We start from the raw sequence: 19,991 nt of genomic DNA, 5'->3' as shown, positions 1-19,991 counted from the left end.
TATTACCTGACATGAAAAAAGGGACATTGTAGATGTGATTAATGATCTTAAGAAGTTATCCTGGCTTATCCAGATGGGCCTAATGTGATCACAGGGGTCCTTAAAAGAGGGAGGAGGCAGGAGGGTCAGAGTCAGAGAAGGTGATTCAACAACAGAAGCAGAGGTCAGAGAGTTAAAGAGAGACTCAAATTACCGCTTTGCTGACCTTGAAGATGGAAGAAGGGGCCACAAGCCAAGGACCATAGATAGACTTTAGAAGTTGAAAAAAAAGCGAGAACACAGATTCTCCCTCAAGCCTCCAAAAGTTCTGCCAACACTTTGATTTTAACTGAAGGGAGGCCCAGTTTGGACTTTTAACTACTTTAAGATAGTAAATGTGTGTTGTTTTATACTACTAAGTTGCTGGTAATTGGTTACAGCAGCAATAGGAAACCAAGATAGCTCTTTCCCATTTTCAGTTGAAGGGCTTACTGTACTGTGCTCATTTCTCAGGATTCTTGGCAACCATTTGGAAGACAGACGTTGTAAAAGAACTGGACTTCTGCACTCGGACTTAGGACAATATTTGACAACTGTTGAAACCAGCATTCAAATATTAATGGAACTCCATTGTAACTGAAATAACTATAAAGCAAGACATATTTTGACTCCAAATTAGATATCTTGCAGTCCCATTACAGACTATTCTGCAAATCCCAGTGTGGCAAGAAATTAAACTTATCTCCATCCCCTGCTTTAGAGAATTGTCCTCTGATAATTTCAGTTGAAATAAACCCTTTCTCCTCTGTAATGGACACAGAGCAGCAATGTAACCACATGTCTTTGTTTTCCTTAATTCTTTCAAGTGCCTTTGGGTAACCAGTAGTGACTGAATGGCTGGAGGACTCAGTTTTTCAGTCCACTTTCCTTTTCCTTGACTCTAAATAACTGTTTTTCACCCTGGCTGGTGTGGCTCAGTGGATTGAGTATCAGCCTGCAAACCAAACGGTTGCACATTTGATTCTCAGTCAGGCACATGCCTGGGCTGCAGGCCAGGCCCCCAGTAGGGGGAGTGCAAGAGGCAACCACAGACTGATGTTTCTCTCCTTCTCTTCCTCCCTCCCTTCCCCCTCTCTAAAAATAAATAAAATCTTTATTTAAAAAAGACCAATATATCCAAATAAATAAATGTTTTTCATTCCAGAATAGGTTACCATAGCAATGTTCTCTGAGCAACAGGTGAACTGAACTGCACTACAGAATAGAAACAGAACATATTAATAACAACCTGAGAAAGTCCAGTCACTCCACAGAGCTTCAAGGCTGCTAAAACGGAGATGGATGAGTTCCCCTGTTATCAGAAAGTGCTGCCACCAGCTCATACAAAACACAGCATGGGAAGCCACAAGTTGCCCCGCCCCGCAAGCCCCCCACCTCCTCATCTCCAAGTCACCCATCCAAAAAGCTCAAATGACAAAAGATACAGGTAAACTGGGGGAAAATATTGGAAATTCATATTAAAAAGGGACATTTTACAAAGATCCCCTACAGGAATTCTAGAAAGATGATGGCAGAGATGCTAGCATAATTTTTGGAATTTTTAGAATCCTCATATAAAAGTAGAGCAACTGGAGAGCAAAACTAAAAATCCATAGGCAATAATTACAACAAAAGTAAGTGACAATGTATTCTCTTGAATCCTAAGATACAAGCAGGTAGGACAAAGCACCAAACAGAGGGAGGCCTGCTTGTTATACTGGGTCCAGCACAAATAACACCCCTTCTTTATTACAAAATCATAAGCATGTAATTCTGTAATATAACAATATCACACTCAAGCATACCATGATATTTTAGGTGAAATGATATAATGTAAACTATAAAGTATTATACCCATATTATTACCATACCTACCACACTCAAGCAGGTGTTACTTCTGCCAGACCCTATTTATTGGCAAAGCACAGGAGGAAGTAGCAGGAAATAATTCAGCAACTGGTGGACTTACAAACAGAAAAACCCCCAGGATAACCAAGAGTGGGCCAGTTTGAGAACAGCAGCTGGGCTGGGAGGGTTTTCCTGCTCCATAATGAGTGAGAGCAAGGGGCCGGCCACAGGGTCTGAAGAGCTAGAGGAGTCCAGTCCCTTTGAATCTTTTTCTGAGAGTTATATCGATATATATGTTATGATGTAATTTACATATCATACAATTCACCGATTTAAAGTGTTCCCCCTTACTCAGAGTTGTGAAACATCACCACAGTCAGTTTTAGGACATTTCCACTCTCTCCAAGAAACCCTGTTCCTATTAGCAGTCACTCTCCACTCCCCCCTCTCCAGCCACTGGCAACCACCATCTGTGTTCTGTTTTTATAGATCTGCCTATTCCCTTTCAAGCACATGGAATCATATAATACGAGGCTTGTCCAGTGTACCCAACACTGCATGGGTCCCCAGCCCTTAGTCATTTAGTAGCCCTCTCAGTTACCAGATCCATTATGGCAGACCACATTCACATAACTTTTCTGACAGTGTATTGTCCTAATTGCTCTATTTTATTATTAGTTTTGTTGTTAATCTCTTACTGTACCAAATTTATAAATTAAACTTTATCGTAGGTATGTATGTATAGGGGAAACAGTGTACAGAGGGGTTGGGACTATCCACAGTTTCAGGTATCCACAGGGGGTCTTGTCTTGCAATATTTCACCTAGTGTCATTACAGCCATCAAAATGTCACAGCACATCACATCAGTCACATGTGTCTGGTGATGCTGGTCTGAACAAACCCACTATTGCCAGCCATATATAAAAAACACAGCACATACAATTATGTACAGTACATAATACTTGATAATGATAACAGATGACTATGTTACTGGTTTATGTATGTATTATACTATACTTTTTGTTATTATTTTAATTATCCTCTTTCTACTTAATAAAAAAATAGATTTTATTTCTTTATTCTTAGAGAGAGAGGAAAGAAGGGAGAAAGAGAAGGACAGAAACATCAGGGTGTAAGAAATATATCAATTGGTTCCCTCTTGCAGACCCCCAAATGGGGACCTGGCCCACAACCTAGGCATGTGCCCTGACTGGGAATAGAACCAACAACCTATTGGTTCAGAGGCCATCATTCAATCCACTGAGCCACAGCAGTGAGGGATAAACATTATTTTTTTTGGCTTTAAAACTGTAAGCCATGTTGTGCCAGAAGCTCATACAGCTTGTATTTACCATGTCTCTTGAATGCATCATTTTCTCTTGATTTAATGTCATATTCCTAAATTATAGCCATCCTAGTGGATATAAAATGATAACTCATGAATTTGATTTGCTTTCCCCTTGTTACTAATGTAATTTAGCATCTTTTCATGTGCTTGTTAGCCATTTGTATACCTTCTTTGAAAAAATGTCTATTCAGATTGTTTGCCCATTTTAAAATTAAGTTCTTTTGCCCTGACCAGTGTGGCTCAGTTGGTTGGGCACCATTCCATAAATTGATAGGTTGTGAGTTTGATTCCTGGTCAGGACAAATATGTGAGGCAGCGAATAGATGTTTCTCTCTCACATCAATGTTTCTCTCCCTCTCTTTCTCCCTCCCTTCCCCCTCTCTAAAAATAAATAAATAAAATCTTTAATAAATAAATAAATAAATAAAACAAGATTGAGTTACTTTGTTGCTGCCACTTTGAGTTGAAAGAGTTCTGTATTTTGAATACTGGACTCATATCAAATATATGCTTTTTATCATATCAAACATATGACTCACACTGATGTTTCCCTTCCTCTCTATCTCCCTCCCTTCCTCTGTCTCTAAAAAATAACATAAAATAATAATTTGTTTTAAAAAGAAGGACAGTCTGGGAATTTCCAGAATTTGTCATGGAGTCAGTCATGGCAGGGTGAGGGGTGGGTCTGATGGTTGTGATTTCCATAGCTCTGTATCATTTCACCCTCAGTAAAAAAACACTATGGTTCTGAGAGTTCCTATCTTGTTGATATAATATAAATATTACTCAAGGAAGATACTATCTAGCAGCTCTTTTGACTAGATGAATCCAACTGTCAAATTGCTGAGGAAACAGAAAACTCTCCACTGGACCATACAGGCATAATACAAGAGACTTGAAAAATTAAAAAAAAAAAAAAAAACAGGAAAGAAGAAAATATATGACAAGATTGTCTGGGAAGTGAAAAACTATTTGAATTGAGAGCTTCATAAACCAAACTGAGCGTTCCTGTAAAGCTGCTTAAATCCAGTTGTCTTTTCATTAGTTTTTTACTTTGTTCTTTTGTGCATGATTTAAAATCCATTTATTTCCAAAAACAGGTAAATAAAAAGCAGTAAGACCATAAACAAAAGAAACAGATGTAGTTGTTTAAAATTATTGTAAATGGAGTGATAATTTCTGCAATTAAAATTAAATATGAAGCACAATGAGATACCCATTCACACCTACTAGGATGTTTATAGTTTTAAAAATGGATAATAATGTGTTGATGAAAATGTGGAGAAATTTTGTAAATCTCATACAGTATTGGTGGAATATAAAATGGCTCACCTGCTGTGGAAAACAGTTTGGTGGCACCTCAGTGAGTGAAATATATGATTGCCACATGGGCCAGCAATTCCACTTCTAGGTATATACCCAAAGGAATGGAAGGCAGGGACTCAGATAGTCACTGGCATGCCTATGTTTATAGCAACATTATTCACAATAGCCAAAAGCTGTAAACAATCCAAGTGTCCATCAACAGACAAATGGTTAAACAAATGTGATGTACACATTTCAATTGAGTATTATCTAGCTGTGGAAAGAAATGAGGTTTTGTTACATACATTGCTCCCACCTGAGTCCAACCACCCCTCACTCCCTATTTCTGTCAGTGGAACTGCCACCCAACTGGTGTCCTTCCTTCAATTTAGTCCCAATGCTAACCTGCCATATAAACTGCTAAAAAAAACAGTACTCGCAAGCACACAAACCCAGTGGGCGACAGGGCAGTGGCACGGGTCCTGGTACCTTCTCTCAAGCTCCCATTGCAGTGATTCAACACCCCAGCAGGGAAAGTGCAAGTGCAGTGGAACGGTCAGTCAAGTTCATGAAGCAGCTACACATGTGGTGAAACTGGGTCACTGTTCTACTCTACAACAAAGGGGAAAATAGTAGATTTGTGTTAAAATAAGTAAAATTAGTAGTGATTTTTTGCAATTATTACTATCAAGAATTATTATGAAATCTCTGCCCATCTGGCCCAACAATTAATTAGGGGTCACTTACACCTATATACCTATATATGCTTCATGTGTCCCTCTTCTTACCCAACATGCCTAGTAATTCTCTCACTGTTTGTGGGTATTGGATGTCTCAGCCTGGCTGTCAAAGTTCTTCCAAATCTGTCTCACCACAGTCTGGCTTAGCCAAACCATGTATCTAGCTCCTTCCCACCTTCCAACAATGCCTGCTTTGCCCACATAAACTCCTATTCCACAACTCAGAGATGTTCATTCTCAAATCACTTCTACCAAGCAATTCCTTCTACCGAAAGCACCCTGTGTTGTTTCTCTTCCTTTTTAAATTCTATCAATAAGTCCAAGCTCTTACTCTGCCTCTTCCAGGAAACCTCCCCTCACTGCTCTCGCCCCATTGATGTTTCCCTGTGACCGTTTTTTTTGAACAGTAACTTACAACTCTTCATTAGTAATCATCTCGTAATGCTATCAACCTATTTAATGAGCATTTCTTTTGTCCATCAAGTAGTGTCTTCTGCATCCCACCTCTTCATGGCTGTTGCAAGTGGGGTTCCCTAGGACACAGTTGCTGAGATGAAGGCTAGTGTGCAGGAAGTTTATTGGGATGTGACTTAGGGGAAAACATCACTTTCAAGGGTGAAGATGGAAGGTTTAGGTTGAATAAGAATCTGAGCCATGAGTCAGTCTCAATAAAAGTTGAAGATAAGCCCGTGACTCACGTGAGTCAAAAAGGGGGCCAAGACTATACTCCATGTTGATCATGATCATGCAGCCTCCTAGAAGGGGCTGTGACCTTGAGCAAGGGATTCCCTTGAGCAGAGGCAATTCCAGAGAAGCTGGGGATGGAGGACTATTTGTGACAGCCTCCCCAGCAAGCAAAGGAACAAGTCCTTCAGTCTTAAAGGGGAATCTGAGAATTGGCGCTGATGGCTTAAAAAGGAATGAGAACAGGGGAAGAATGGAGCAACAAGGGAAAAGAAAGGGAAGGAGTTCATCATGTTCACTTGTCAGGTCCTATTTGGAACAGAATGTGAGAAGGTTGTCCTCCCTTATTAGGGAGGCCCCTGCAAGAAGGCAAGGAGACAGCTGTGCAGAGCAGTGACCCACCAGACCAAAGGGCGCTGCTGGTGGCTGGCTGAGCCGGCATCTGCACCCAGGCCTGCCAGGCTCCAGAGATCCCCTTCATTCTCCACTCAGCTAGCAAACAGGGCATCCGGCCACGTCATTGCTCAGGAAGTGTCTGGAGATGCTGAAGGAAAAGTGTGCACAGAACAAAGAAAGAGAACCTTGCAACTTCTCTGCTTTCTTTGTAACCCTTAAAGACTAAAGAAAAATTTGTTGAAGAAATATAATTTGGGACACAAACTGTATGTTTTTTAAGTTTGCCTAAAGTGAGAGTATCCAGAGACCACTCTTCTTGTAAAGCCTAGAAAAAAAGCTCAGACTTAGTGAGATAGAAGAGTGTGCCTCAAATGTGTTGGAATCTGCAATTATAAACATCAAAGAAAGTCCATGGAGGAGGCGTGGTAATGACTCTTTCCTACCCTCCACAGGAAATTCAATTCCAAGGAAGAGGAAGATCAAAATGATAGAAGTGAGAGCAGAAAGCAGGGGGCAGAGATGAGTCCAGCTGGAGTTGTTATGCTGGCTTCCAAATTCTGAAGTTTACTTATTGACCATTAGCACACCAGGGAAACTGAACCTCCGAGGCTTTTCCTGCATCTCAAGAATCTGAATTCATCTCAATCCACTACTCACCCCTTCCAGGAGAAGCGAACATTTAGAGCTTTCAGAAATCATAACACCTTCTGTACCCATCTTGGGCAGAACTAGGGTTTCCATCCAGGATCGAGAAGCAGGACAGTGTGTGAAACAATCTACACTTAAACTTATGCCTTTTTCAAAAATAGTTTATGCTTTTCTCTAAAACTTTCCATCTGAATTCCACCAAGAAGAATAAGGATATTTCTTTATAACTCTCTATATTCATCTTATATGTCTTATATTAAACTTACCATGTACCATCTTGCCTTGACCTATTTTTTTTTAATCTATAATTCTCTGTGAGGTATTTCCTAATTGATCTTTCCAAATTAAAAGCCTTGGGGTCCTTGGATTCATTTTTTTTTGGTTGTTATTGTTTTTAGCACTTTTATCTTTTGCTCCTCTGGGGTTAGAAATTACAACTATTTGTCAGCCTAGGGCTGATGGTTCCATTATAGGATCTAGTGCTAAAATCATCAGTCCTCACAGCTCAGAGCAGGGTGCAGGATGTCAGTGGGTGCAGGGGAATGTGGGTAATTCCAGACCTCATTACAGCCCTCCTTCCCAATTTTGCCTTCCTGTAAAAGGCTTAAAATGGTCCAGAAAAGGTCCACTGAGACACAAACTGTCTTCCATGTGGCCCTACTATTCTGTGTCTATCCCTGGTCAGATGGGAGGCCCAACACATGGCAGGATGAGCCGGAAAGAATAAGACTGGAGTAGAAAGACCAATGAGCCTGGAGAAGATTGTCTGGGCAGCATCCTCAGTCACCCACCGTGGACTCACCTTGGGATGTGACCTGTTTGTGCAGGGTCCTGGTGGCTATTAGATGGTCTTCATCATCATCATCATCATTAACTCTGGAGAACATTCAGCTCTGAACAATGGGTCATTGCTAGAGGTCTTTCCTCCAGTGAGAAAGGATAGTTATGGGTTGAGGTTTGAATGCATGGGGGAAAAACTACCTTTGGTCATAAAAAACAAACAAACAAACAAACAAACAAACAAAACCCAGCTGTGGCAGAAAAAGGAACCCATCTGATATTTATAAGTCCAGAAGTAGGAGGAGGAATAAGTACTCTAAGGCATTCTCTTCCCCTCTCCTCTGCCCCTGCAAACAAATTAGCTGTAACACCCACATGGGGAAAAAAACAAAACAAAACAATTATGCCTAGCTGTTTCCTTGAACATGTTTTATCTCCACAAGCACTGTTTGGTCACTAACATTACTTTGGTAGTGGGTTGGAGATAAGTCCATTACTTATCCAGAAAAATTATTGCTTCCCAGTTTCATTCTAAAGTAAAGCCACAGCAATGGAGAGGCTGGGATGAACAAGAAGCCCCAATCAATTTCCTCATGTGTGCAGGATGAGAAAGACCACCACCATCATCAAACCCAGATGGAACCCAACCTCTGGTGGCTGAAGACCAGCCGTTTGTAGCGTAGAATATGCTTTTAATTGTTAAACTTCAGTGTGAAACATAACCAAAGAAACATGGTTAAATAGTTTTATAAGAGCAGACGACACTATGGCACATGTTAATGTATAGAGATAATATATAGATTTACTTCCAACTACAGATATGATGGGGTACCTTGCTGAGACTAGCCCATGTACTTTTTAAAACCTTGACAGAGACAAGCAGTGGGTGGGAGGAGGAGGAACTATTTTAAAGCTGCAGGCAGATTTTTGTTTTTTCTGGAGGTGGAGGCTTGAATTTCACCTTTGCTGGCAGGCGTTTCTTTTGAGCACTTTAGTTATGACAAAGTAAAGCAGCAGTCCTTACTGGAACAGAGAGGCTCGGGGACCACCAGGAGGGAAACTGGTCCTGCAGGTCCCATGAGTACCGTCACTGTCACTGTGGAATGGTTCCCTGCTGATCGTGTTCCTATAGGGGAAAAAATTCCTCCGAATATACACTTAGGTTATATTGTCTTTAATTTTCTTCATTTGTTCCTTGGAGGTGTGCCTGGGTGGGCTGGTGTACACGCGTGAGTGTTCTTGTGCAGGACCGGAGCTCTCTGTGGGTGGGAGCAAACGGAGCTGGCTGGTGGCAGGAAGGCTGCCAGGACCTGGTTTCAGTTCACACTTCCTTCCTAAAGCTCACATCAGCCCTCATGCAGATTTAGATTCAAAGACTCTGGTCTCAGGGACTCTACCTACATCTTTTAGGGTTTCCGTATTGTTTAGGTGAGGGGTGGAGTTGAGGTAAGCCTTTAGGAGGTCCCAGAAAGCTTGGGATGTGAGGACTGAAGGACTAAAGCTGGAGCGCCGGGGAGGTGAGAAATCCTCAAGCGCCCTCATGTGGTGGGATGGGGTTAACCCTCGCGATGTGGTGATTTGGGACAGCCATCTCCGGCGCTCACTGGTCTCTGTGTGTGAGTCCTTATAAAGAATGTCAGTTATCAGTGCTCGCTTCCGCAGCACAAATACTGAAGTTGGAACGCTACAGATAAGATTAGTATAGCCCCTGCACAAGGATGACACGCAAATTTGTGAAGCGTCCCATATTGCTATATAATTATACCATGTATCAACAATATCAGTATATGTTACCATGTGGGGATCTAAAGCTGGCACCATGCCAATGCTGAGGAACTTTCTCTGGGACACCGCAGGAGGGGAACCCAATTGGATTGACTTACCATAGTTAAGCAGGACATTGGAGAGGGGAGATGCCAGAGAGAGAGAGAGAGAGAGAGGGATCTGAATTACCAGGGTCAGCCATCCCCAACTGTGGTGATTCTGATCCCCAGGTGACATTTGGCAATGTCTGGAGACATGTTGAGTTATCACAACTGGGAGGTTGCTACTGGCATCAACTGGGTCATGTCAATTTGTTCAAAATCATCCAAAATACAGCTTTCTCCAAACCCTGATCCTTGGCATTTGCACCCTGCATGGTGATCTCCAGCCACCTTGACCCCAGCCATTCACCTTCTTGCCAGATCCAGCCCTCCATTCATCTTGTCCAGAATCTGTATCCCTTCTTCACCTCAGTGAGTATAAAGGCTTCCCCGACCACAACTTACCCCATCTCTGTGGTCCCTGAGTAGCTCATTACTTCAGATGTTTTTATCCATCACTTGACATTTATGACTGTATTTTTATTTTGACTTATTTGTATGTTGCTTTTTATGCCCCGTGAGTGTGCTATCCAGTCTGTGTAAGAACTGCCACACACACTATGCAAAAAGCAGAAAGTACCTGAATGGATAAGGAAGAGAGAGTAAAGGAGAAGGACATTCTTCTTTGAGTGTCCTTCCTGCAGGGCCCAGGTCTCCAAGGATCATCCCAAGTGCCAGTGGTGGGGCTGCTCAAGTGAAGAAAACCCCTCCACCTGCTGCAGCCTAGGGGCCTCTCCAGGAAGTCTCCCTCTCTGGGAGCTAACTCTCCTGAGTGCCCTGCTTAGCCTGCAGCTGTTCCTAGAATGTTAGTAAGAAGCCAGGGGATGACCGCCTGTTTGCTGCCCTAACAAGAGAAGGGCCAGCTTGGGCTCAGTGTTCTTCATGTTTCTGTTCCACCCCCCAGGTACAGAAGTAATAAAGCTTTAGGTTGATTCAATTATGACTGAACTATTTTTTAACAGGGTCAACAAAAAATTACTCCAGCCTGAACCAGGAGATGAAGAACTGGAAGACATACAGCCAAGGATGTTATCCAGGCAGGGCAGGGTGGGAAGTGCCAGGCAGGGATATGATGAGGCAAGTGGAGCATGGTGAGAAATGGCGAAGAGCTGGTAACAGCTGCCTCTTCCAGGCCTCTGCCAAACTGCTCAGAAGCCCCATTCTTTCTCCATGGACCAGCTACTCAAGGCACCAGAAAGCCCTCGCCAGGCAAACGTACTACAAGTGAAGCGGCAAGATGGAGCCAGGTTCAGGAGTTTCCCGTTTTATATATCCTGATAACCTGAGTCTCCTATTCCAGGTTTACATAGGATCCAGAGTTCTGCAGAGCAGAATCCAGAGAGGGGCCAGCCCCTCTGTTTCCTGAATTACAATCGTGCCACCAGGCCCGTCTAGGGGTCCTTTGTAAACATCCTCCAGAGACTACTGCAGTTAGGGTGTCCTATGCATGGCGGAGGTAGGAAGAGCCTTGGGACAGTGTCAAGACCTGGCTTCTGTTGGTAGGTTCTGCAGACCACCCGCACCCCTGCCACTTCAGTGCAGCCCTGCTTCAACCTCCCGCAAGGATGGGGTGAGGGCATCGCACCAAGTCCGCCCTGCCCTCAGACAGTCGGCTGTTTTCCGGGGTTCCCAGCCGTAGCACAGCGGGTTGCCTGGGGGACGCCACAGAGAGGCAGGAGGACAGGCACGCTGAGAGGAGCTGGACTCCCGCGGGCCCCACTCTCATTTTCCTCCACCGAAAAACGGAGCTCCAGGCAGAGGCGCTAAACCGGGGCTGAGGCATGAAGAGGTACCAGGGTTGTCACACCTGGATCTCTTACTGCATTCAGAGGCCCCTTCCACGTCACCGCCCACCCAGTCCGTACAGAGACGCGGGCTGCCTGTGTGTCTGTTTTAGGGGTGCGGAGATCGGCGCGCAGGGCGCCATGGCGACCACTAACCTCTCGGCCGCAGCTGCGGGCGTCGCCCTTCCCCTGGGACCCAAGGCCTGCAGCAGCAGCCCAAGCCCTGACGGAGCCTTTCGGTTGATTTCGGGTGGCGCCACCCAGCCCACCCGAGAGCCGCCCTTCTCCATCTTCACTGTGCTGGTGGTGACGCTGCTGGTGCTGCTGATTGCGCCCACTTTTCCACGGAACCTGTTGTTTCTGGTCACCATCCTACGCGTCCGTGCCTTTCACCGTGTGCCACATAACTTGGTAGCTTCGACGACCATGTCTGACGTGATAGTGGCAGCGCTGGTGATGCCTCTGAGCCTGGTGACGGAGCTGTCGGCCGGGCGACGTTGGTGGCTGGGCAGGAACCTGTGCCACGTGTGGACTGGATCTCCTTCGCCCTGCTATGCTGCACCGCCAGCGTCTGGAATGTGGCGGTCATAGCCCTGACGCTACTGGACCATCACGTACCACCTGCAGTACATGCCGAGCACCCGACGCCGAACTTCTAAGCTTCGAGCCCACCTGGGAGCTCTCCGCACTGACGATCGCCCTGTCGGCGCTGCTTGGAGCCAGGAATACTCCTATGCCGTCTTTTTAACTTGCGGTGCCTTCTCTCTGTCGCTTTGGAGCGGTGCTGTTTGTCTACTGGGAGTTCTACGAGGCGGCCAAGTTTAGCTACAGCCGTTGCCGCAGGGCCGTGCTACCTTTGCCCGCCACCGTGCAGGTGAGGCGGGGGGGGGGGGGGCGCTGCGTGGTGCGGGGTTGGGGGAAGAGGACGCTGGCTGAAGAGAACGCTGCGCAAAAGGGAGGGATGGAGGCGGAAGCTTGCGCACTTGGAGCGCGCACACCAAGGTTGGCCACTGTGCACCTGGAGCGCACGCGGAATTTGCCATCTGTTAGCCTAAAGAGTACACGAATGGGGCTCAAACCTGCAGCCGGCGGGTACGCGAATGGTTCGTCATTGCTTTTTTGGTGCTCTGCGGCAAGGTGTTTCAGCACCTGCACACCAGGGCTGCAGCTGGTTCCGCCGAACCACGCGGCAGAAGCAGGCTTGCAAGGGCGGAGCTTCCAGGGAGTGATGAGAGCTTGCCTGCTCAGCTGTGCCCTCTGTTGCTTTTCCCCTGGAGCCAGCGATTGGGTTCGCGCGACTCCTGCTGCTGCCAACCTCCTGGTCCCCGCTAGACCAAGTGGCACTGTGGGGGCTGGGAATTCGCCCCGTACTTGAGTGAATTCCTGTGACCCTTCACCCCTTATTTTCCATCCATCCTCTCCGGTCCAGAGACTGTATCCCCTAACACTATTGGCCAGTTCCTTGCCAAGGGGGGAAGTGAGGATAAAAAATAACCCAAGCGTCACTTTCACCATCCCAACCTCAGTGCTGTCCTGCAGTGACTTTGGCAGGAAAAGTACCCTGACATTAAATCCCAGCTGGGGACAGTGGGGCAGTTGTTTCCTCTCTATGCATCTCGTTTCCTCATCTTTAAACAAGTGAACTCCTGCTTCATAGGGCTGTTGGTGAGGATTGCATGATATAGCCTGTGAAGCTCCTAGCACAGTGCCTGGCACACGGGGGTGGGTGGAGGTGGATGGAGTAAGGAAGTAACCCAGTGTGGCCTGGTAGTCTGCTGTGGGCCTGAGCATTACCCTGAGGGTAAATGAGATGAAGAATCCGGCATTTGGCAGAACTTCTCTGGACTGTATTTAAAATCGAGGCTGTCTTTTGGCCAGGCCCTAATGCATATTAATTAACTCCTCAGCCTAGAAAACCCAAATTTTCCTTTTGGGGGTGGGAGGTGGGAATGGTGTGGGGTGTGTGTGTGTGTGTGTGTGTGTGTGTACGTCTCAGGCTTACTGTCTTGGATAATAACAAGACTTACTGCCCCTTTCCAAATACAATATATGGACCAGGGAAAGGGGTTATGAGAGAAGAAAGAGGGAAAGGTTTTGTTGTTTCCAGTACATTAACTCAGCTACTTTGGCTACTCAAATATACGTGTTTTGAAAGGCAAGCTTTCCCCACCTTTCTAAATGGCAAAGGGATTTGTAGCACAAAACAGGAATATCAAGATTATAATTAGAAAGTGTTAGGGGAGAGCTTTATTCAGAATTAATGATGTTCTTTGAAAGGTCCCTTGGAAATGCGTGGAGTGATTATAACGTTTCTGTCTGATTGCTGAGGTAGGACTGACTTTTAATAGCGGCATCAATCCAATGTGCACCCAGAGAAATCATGGTGAAATGGATGTCAGAAAGTCTTGACAAGCCTGAGTTTAGTGTTCACTTTTGACAGGCCCCATTCAGACAGGTGACACAAAGATGTAACTACACAAGAGCCTAGCCAATCACCCGGGTGGCCACTGGTAGGGGAGAAAGTGCTCTGGTAGGCAGGGACACTGTTGTTCCTCAGCATGGTTATTCACTGGCAGTGGACCTGGGGCATGCTGCTTCCCCACTTTGGGTTGCAATTTCTCTTCTTTAATACACAGTATTGGTCTAAGGCATGGCTGAGAGTCTGAATCATTTGATGCTAAGATTGTAGGTGAGATGGTGTTTGAGAGCATCCTGCTTCTTTAGGGGCCAGCAAGTTGTCACTCAAACTCCTGGGTAATGTTGCTGAGTTTATTTCATTCTCACTTGGGATGCAGTGTGGGTTTGGTGCCCTCCTGCATAGCTCTCCTCTAAGCTCATGGATCTGGGCCACTTGTCATTTTTTCAGCTCTGACGCTTGGAACATGTGGCTTCCAAGATTGCTGTGGCGATACAGTAGTCCCCTCTTATCCACAGTTTTCCTTACCTTTGTGGTTTCAGTTATCTGAGGTCAACCAAAGTCTGACAATATTAAGTGGAAAATTCCACATATAAACAATTCAGAAGTTTTAAATTGTGTGCTGTTCTTAGTAGCATGATGAAGTCTTGGGAGTGCAGCTCATCCCTCCATCCAGCGTCTCCACCCTGTAGATGCTGCCTGCCCACTAGCCACTTGGTAGCTGCCTCTCAGTTATCAGACTGACTGTTGTAGCATAGCAGTGCTCGTGGTAAGTCCCCCTTATTTTACTTAATAGTGATCCCAAAATGCAAGAGCAGTGATGCTGACAATGCAGCTCTGCCAAGCAGAACCTGTGAAGTTCTTCCTTTAAGTGAGAAGGTGAGTGCAGTAAGTCCCTACTTAACAACGCCAGTAGGTTCTGTGACTTTAACTGAAATGACATATAAGGAAACCAATTAACCACAGGCTAATTTATACAAAAAAGAGTTAAGTTCCTACAGCTTCTCATCAGTGTTATGATGAAACAGCATTGAAAGAAACACTGTTATTCAAGGACCTGCTGTATAGGAAAAAACATAGTATGTAGCATAAAGTTTGGTCCTATCTCAGGTCTCAGGCAGCCACTGGGGTTCTTGGAACATATCCCCTTCTGATAAGAGAGGAGGGCTACTGCAGAGCAACTTTCACCTGCCTTGTCCCTCAAGTGGATCCATGTCACTTCCGTTCACAATCCGTGGCCAGTCACTTCACTTGGCTCCCCACATGAAATCTAGGGGATCACTAACTGTCTCGGCCCCACAGCACTCATTTTTCATTAGAGAAAACCAAAGCACCACAGACAGTTTATCCAAGACCACACACAGTTGTTGGGTAGAGAAGCTGAAGCTTGTACCAAACCTAAAGTCACTGCTCTTTTCATTCACTTTTCATTAATCCTCGCTGTCTCTGGCAACATAACTCCAGAGCACTGTCCCAGTGCTCACAGGATCTCACCTTCATAGGAGTGAAGCAGTCAGGGGGGCAGGGTCTCAAGATACTGGGGGAACACTCACAAAGGAAAGGACTCTTCTTTGCCCACATCTTCATGACCTCTTTGCAGGCCGACTTAGTGATTTTACAAATAAACAGAGCCGGGGGGTAGGAGAAGCAGAGGAAGGCACCGAACTTAAAGGAGGAGTCCTGGGTTTGTGTAAGTCAGGCATCCTGGACCCCCCACCATCACCCCCACCAACTCCCTTAGCTTTGGCCAATGTGACCCCCGTGAGAAGACACAGGAATGTGCATGGACACTGCAAAGTGCTTCACGGTCATGTGGCTGTCTTGAAAGTTGCTTCTAGTTGTGACTAACAACTTGTCTGGAAGCCTCTTGTCTGTGTGTGTTTGGCAGCAGTTGTGGCCATGTCTGGCAGCATTCAGGAAAGAAGGAGAAACGTAGGCATGGCCCATTCTTTTGTAATGACCAATCATTAATTCAGCAGCTATTTCCTGGGGTCCCTACCAGGTGCCAGGTGCTGCTGCCAGACAGCAAACAGGATCGGAAGAGGGAGAGACAGTCACTGCCCTCCTTTGGCTTGAACAAGGTGTCACACCCATAATCACACAAATTGCTTCAAAAGAGGAGAATGCAGAAACAAACAGGGAGATGTGACTTCAGTTAAGAGAGTCAGGAAGGCCGCTCTGAGAGGGGTGGTAGCCGTTAAGCTGAGAGATAAGTAAGAGTTAAATCAGAGGATGGCAGTGAGGGGCAGAGCATGGGCCAGAAGCTCCTTAAGTGCCAGCTGATTATTAGCACAAAAGCATTTACAATTTGTTTTTTGAAAGCTAGGCAATACAGAATTGACCCATAATTTACACTGAATTCATTTAGCACAGTAATTATACTTTTTTTTTCAATATTAATGTTTACATGCTACATCTTGAGCTGTGAACTTTGTGAGGGGCAGGCCTGGGTCTGTTGCATTTGGGGTCCTAATCTCAGCCCCAGGCCCACTCCATCAGTGTTGAGTGCATGAGTGCATGGGCCAGGGGTTGTGCTGTGCACCCAACACACATTCCCAGTTCATCTCCATGACAGCCTTACGGCAAGAGGAGGTGACTCTGGTCACCTCACTTCATAGGTGGAGAAACAGTCTGCAGAGCTGGGACTGACACCAAGGTGCCCCCACTAACTGCCTTCCTCCCTTTTTAATCATATCATTTGACATTGTGAGGACTGCCACTCTCACACCCTGAAGAACCTTCGGACCCTATTTTAACCTACAGTTTCAGAAACCTTTCACCTAACATTTTTTGATGGATTATGGTCAAATGCAACTTGAATGAGGCTGCAAGGGGAGGTGATAGCCAAGACTGGAGTAGCCTCATGTCACTGTACTCACCCAGTGTATTTTCTTTTTAATTCCATGTTTCCTTTGTTCCATGTGAAGGAGACACCTCAGGAGGTTGAGATGGTATTCGTGATGTGCCACCCAATGGTGGCCCTTCAGGCAAGCAGGGACTTGTGGTAGCAGCAGGAGAAGAGGGCCACCCTGAGAGCGGCCATCCTCATTGGTGTGTTTGTGCTGTGTTGGGCCCCCTTCTTCCTGACGGAGCTCAGCAGCCCCCTCTGTGCTTGCAGTCTGCCCACCAGAGAAGCACATTCCTGTGGCTTGGCTACTCCAATTCTTCCTTCAACCCCCTAATTTACACAGCATTTAACAAGAACTACAACAATGCCTTCAAAAGCCTCTTCAAGCAGAGATAAACTCATGCCTGGCGAGACATGCACAGAGTTGTGGGGTGGAAACGTGCCTTTCTCCCCTTCCCCAGGCCGCCGGGAGCCTTCCTCCACAGCTGGGTGTTAATGGCGCTGAGAGCAGCACACAGGGCCTGGGCTGCAGGGGCAGCCCTACAAAGGCTCTCCAGACAGCAAGTGTGTGGCATGTGTGTAGCTCACCCTCTGCCCGTGGCGACAGACCCTGCTAATCGGTCATGGCACATGTCCCCACTGAACAGGAACTCTGCTTCAGAATCCTTCCCCAACAGCACTTTAGGCAGTTATTGCTACTTGGTTGGAACTGACAAGAGCTGATTTGCCTTTCCTTTGTCTAATACTATATTCATCACAGGTTCTCTCGGCACAGGGCTTGTTTTGTGGCCCACTCAGAAAACTGTCTCGTTTATAACAGCCCTCCCCCAAGCCTTTATCCACCCAATCCAGCTCATCTTCTAATTTCAAGGCAGTATGTCCTATATTTGACATGAGGATCATCCAAAGGTCATCCAAAGTTTTGGTATTTAAAAAGTGTTCGCTGAAACCCCTATCTATTGAATCAGACTTTCAAAAAAGAGGTCTAGTGATTTGTATCAGTTCTCCAGAGATGTTTTTGGAAAGTGAGAGATTGCTGAATGTTCAGGTTGCTCTTTGGACCAGATAAATTGGTGTTCCTGGGCAGCGGGTGAGAGCCAGGTGGCAGTGCTTTTGAAAGCTCCCCAGGTGACTCCAGTGTGCCGCCAGCACCACGAGCCCCTGGTGAGGTGCCTTCTCTGCTTCTGTACCACAAGGGAGAACAACTGCGAGAAAATTTCCTATTACTTCCCCATACTGACTTGTATGTGTAATAAAAATACTCTACGTATTCATTTCTAGGCTCAGAGTTAGTCATATGTGTGTGTACATACATGCAAATTATCCATCTATATCTATCTACCTACCTAGCTATTCAACACACACATGTACACACACAATGACAGATTGGGAGGGCAAGAGAGACACCTGGACTAAATCACCTTGACCACAGTCCACCTGATCTTGCAGGTGGGCTGGATACCTACTAATTAGGCCATTTAATTTACACAAGAGTCCTTTCCACCACTGGCTCACCTGATGGCTGAGGTATGAAGACGTTCTTTGAGCTGACTGACAACCTGAAGGAAGTGGGGCAGGTAAACATGTGATTCTCAATCAAACAACCTTCTCGGCCATCCATCATTATTGTGTTTTAAGGGCTATAGCTCAAGCTTGGGGCTCTTGGGAATTTTCCCATCTTGGTTGAAAGATACCACATGGTGTTAATGATCTTCCCCTCTATACCTCCTTTCCTAAAATACGCAATCAGGAATAAATTTTAAGATGACTGCTTATTGACCACCATGTGTAGCTGTTGTATCAAGTGCTGGCCATAAGTGGGTTAGACACCCATGTGTAAACCAATTCCTGGCAGGGAAATAGGATTTCTCTGTCTTAGAACAACTGTCGTGATCCTCTCCTAGGGCTGGATGTGGCTTCCTGGGCAGGACAAAGTCAGAGTTCTGCTAGAGTACCCACAGCTGGTTTCCACGAAGGACAGGCATGGCTTGTGGAGAATGTTAACAGCTCCCCTTGGACCATGGCTCAGAGGTACCACCTCTACATTTTGAACCCCAAAAGCCAGAAGAATGCAGGCTGTCCTATGATCCTTGTGAGACAGAGGCAATCCTGCAGCAGCCTCAGTCTGTTCCAGGGCATAGCTGCTTCACAATCTGTTCCCTCCCTTCTCCAGCTCATCACCCCATCATACTCACACCATTAGAGCAGAACCATCTTCACTGCTTTTTCCCCCAATGCTGCTCTACCTGAAGAGGACAGCCGTCTTTTCACTTCCCTAGTCTCACCTTCAAGACTCAAGAAAAGGAGAGTTTAACTACTTTTGGCTCCAGGGCTTTAAACTCCTAAGGAAAGCAGATTTACTAAATGAGAATCTTCTGTCTTCTATTTTTTTAAAAAGTAAGCCAAATTAAAATGTAAACATTTTTATTTTTTGAACAGATAATACATGTACATGGTACACAATTTAAAAGGTACAAAAAGTATACGTACAGTGAGAAGTAATTTCTACCCCTCTGCCCAGAGGCAACCAAGGCCACCAGGTTCCTGTGTATCCTCCCAGAAATATCTGAGGCACATGCACAGAGATGTGTCTGAGACACATTTGTGTGTGTGGATAAGATACACACCCACAGATATACCCATAGGCATTTTTTCCTCCATCTCCTTTCTCTTTTTATAAACAAACATTAGTGTACTATGAACCTCTTTCCCCCCACATTATCCATGCAGCTTGTGGACCATTCCATGGTGGGACATACAGAATGGCTCTGTTCTTTTCATATTCCATTGTATGGATTCACCATAATTTATTTAGCCATTTGCCCTATGATGCTGGTAGATTCCAACATTAAAAAAATATTTTATTTCTTTATTTTTTGTAGAAATGGGAAGGGAGTGAGAAAGAGGGAGAGAAACATCAATGTGTGGCTGCCTCTGGCGTGCCCCTTACTGGGGACCTGGCCTGCAACCCAGGTATGTGCCTTAGACTGGGAATGGAACCAGCGACCCTTTAGTTTGCAGGTCGGCACTCAATCCACTGAACCACACCAGTCAGGGCACCAATTTTTTTGCTATTACAATGCTGTAGTGAAATCCTCATACACAGGAACAATTTCTAGAAGTAGCATTGCTGGCTCAAAAGGTTTGTGCACTTGCACTTTTGAGAGATATTGTCCAACTGCCTGCCCTCCAGAGACCGTAAAATTTGTACTTCTGCCATGAGTACTGCTTTCCACTTCTTGGTTTCACGTGGCTGAGTCATTTCAACCAGTTAAGTTACATTCAGATCATGACATACTTTGAGCCAGAA

General features: G+C 45.4%; 1 protein-coding gene and 1 non-coding gene across 2 annotated transcripts; both read left to right on the top strand.

Moving 5' to 3' along the window:
* Positions 1-9,414: 9,414 nt before the first annotated feature.
* Positions 9,415-9,521, top strand: LOC114514391. Its single transcript, XR_003686048.1, has one exon. It is a non-coding gene; the product is annotated as a U6 spliceosomal RNA (small nuclear RNA).
* Positions 9,522-10,599: 1,078 nt separating this feature from the next.
* LOC114514343 (5-hydroxytryptamine receptor 5B-like) lies at positions 10,600-19,885 on the top strand. The gene is given in 7 exon segments (XM_028533477.2): positions 10,600-11,948; positions 11,951-12,012; positions 12,014-12,191; positions 12,193-12,784; positions 14,630-14,712; positions 16,845-16,959; positions 16,962-19,885. Coding segments are annotated over 7 exon segments (1,680 nt in total). The 5' UTR covers positions 10,600-11,414; the 3' UTR covers positions 17,078-19,885.
* Positions 19,886-19,991: the final 106 nt, after the last annotated feature.

The sequence above is a fragment of the Phyllostomus discolor genome, chromosome 4 (assembly GCF_004126475.2).
Source record: "Phyllostomus discolor isolate MPI-MPIP mPhyDis1 chromosome 4, mPhyDis1.pri.v3, whole genome shotgun sequence".
In the NCBI taxonomy this organism is placed as follows: domain Eukaryota; kingdom Metazoa; phylum Chordata; class Mammalia; order Chiroptera; family Phyllostomidae; genus Phyllostomus; species Phyllostomus discolor.
The sequence above is the reverse complement of the archived record's forward strand: the minus strand, read 5'-3'. Positions and strand labels throughout refer to the sequence as shown.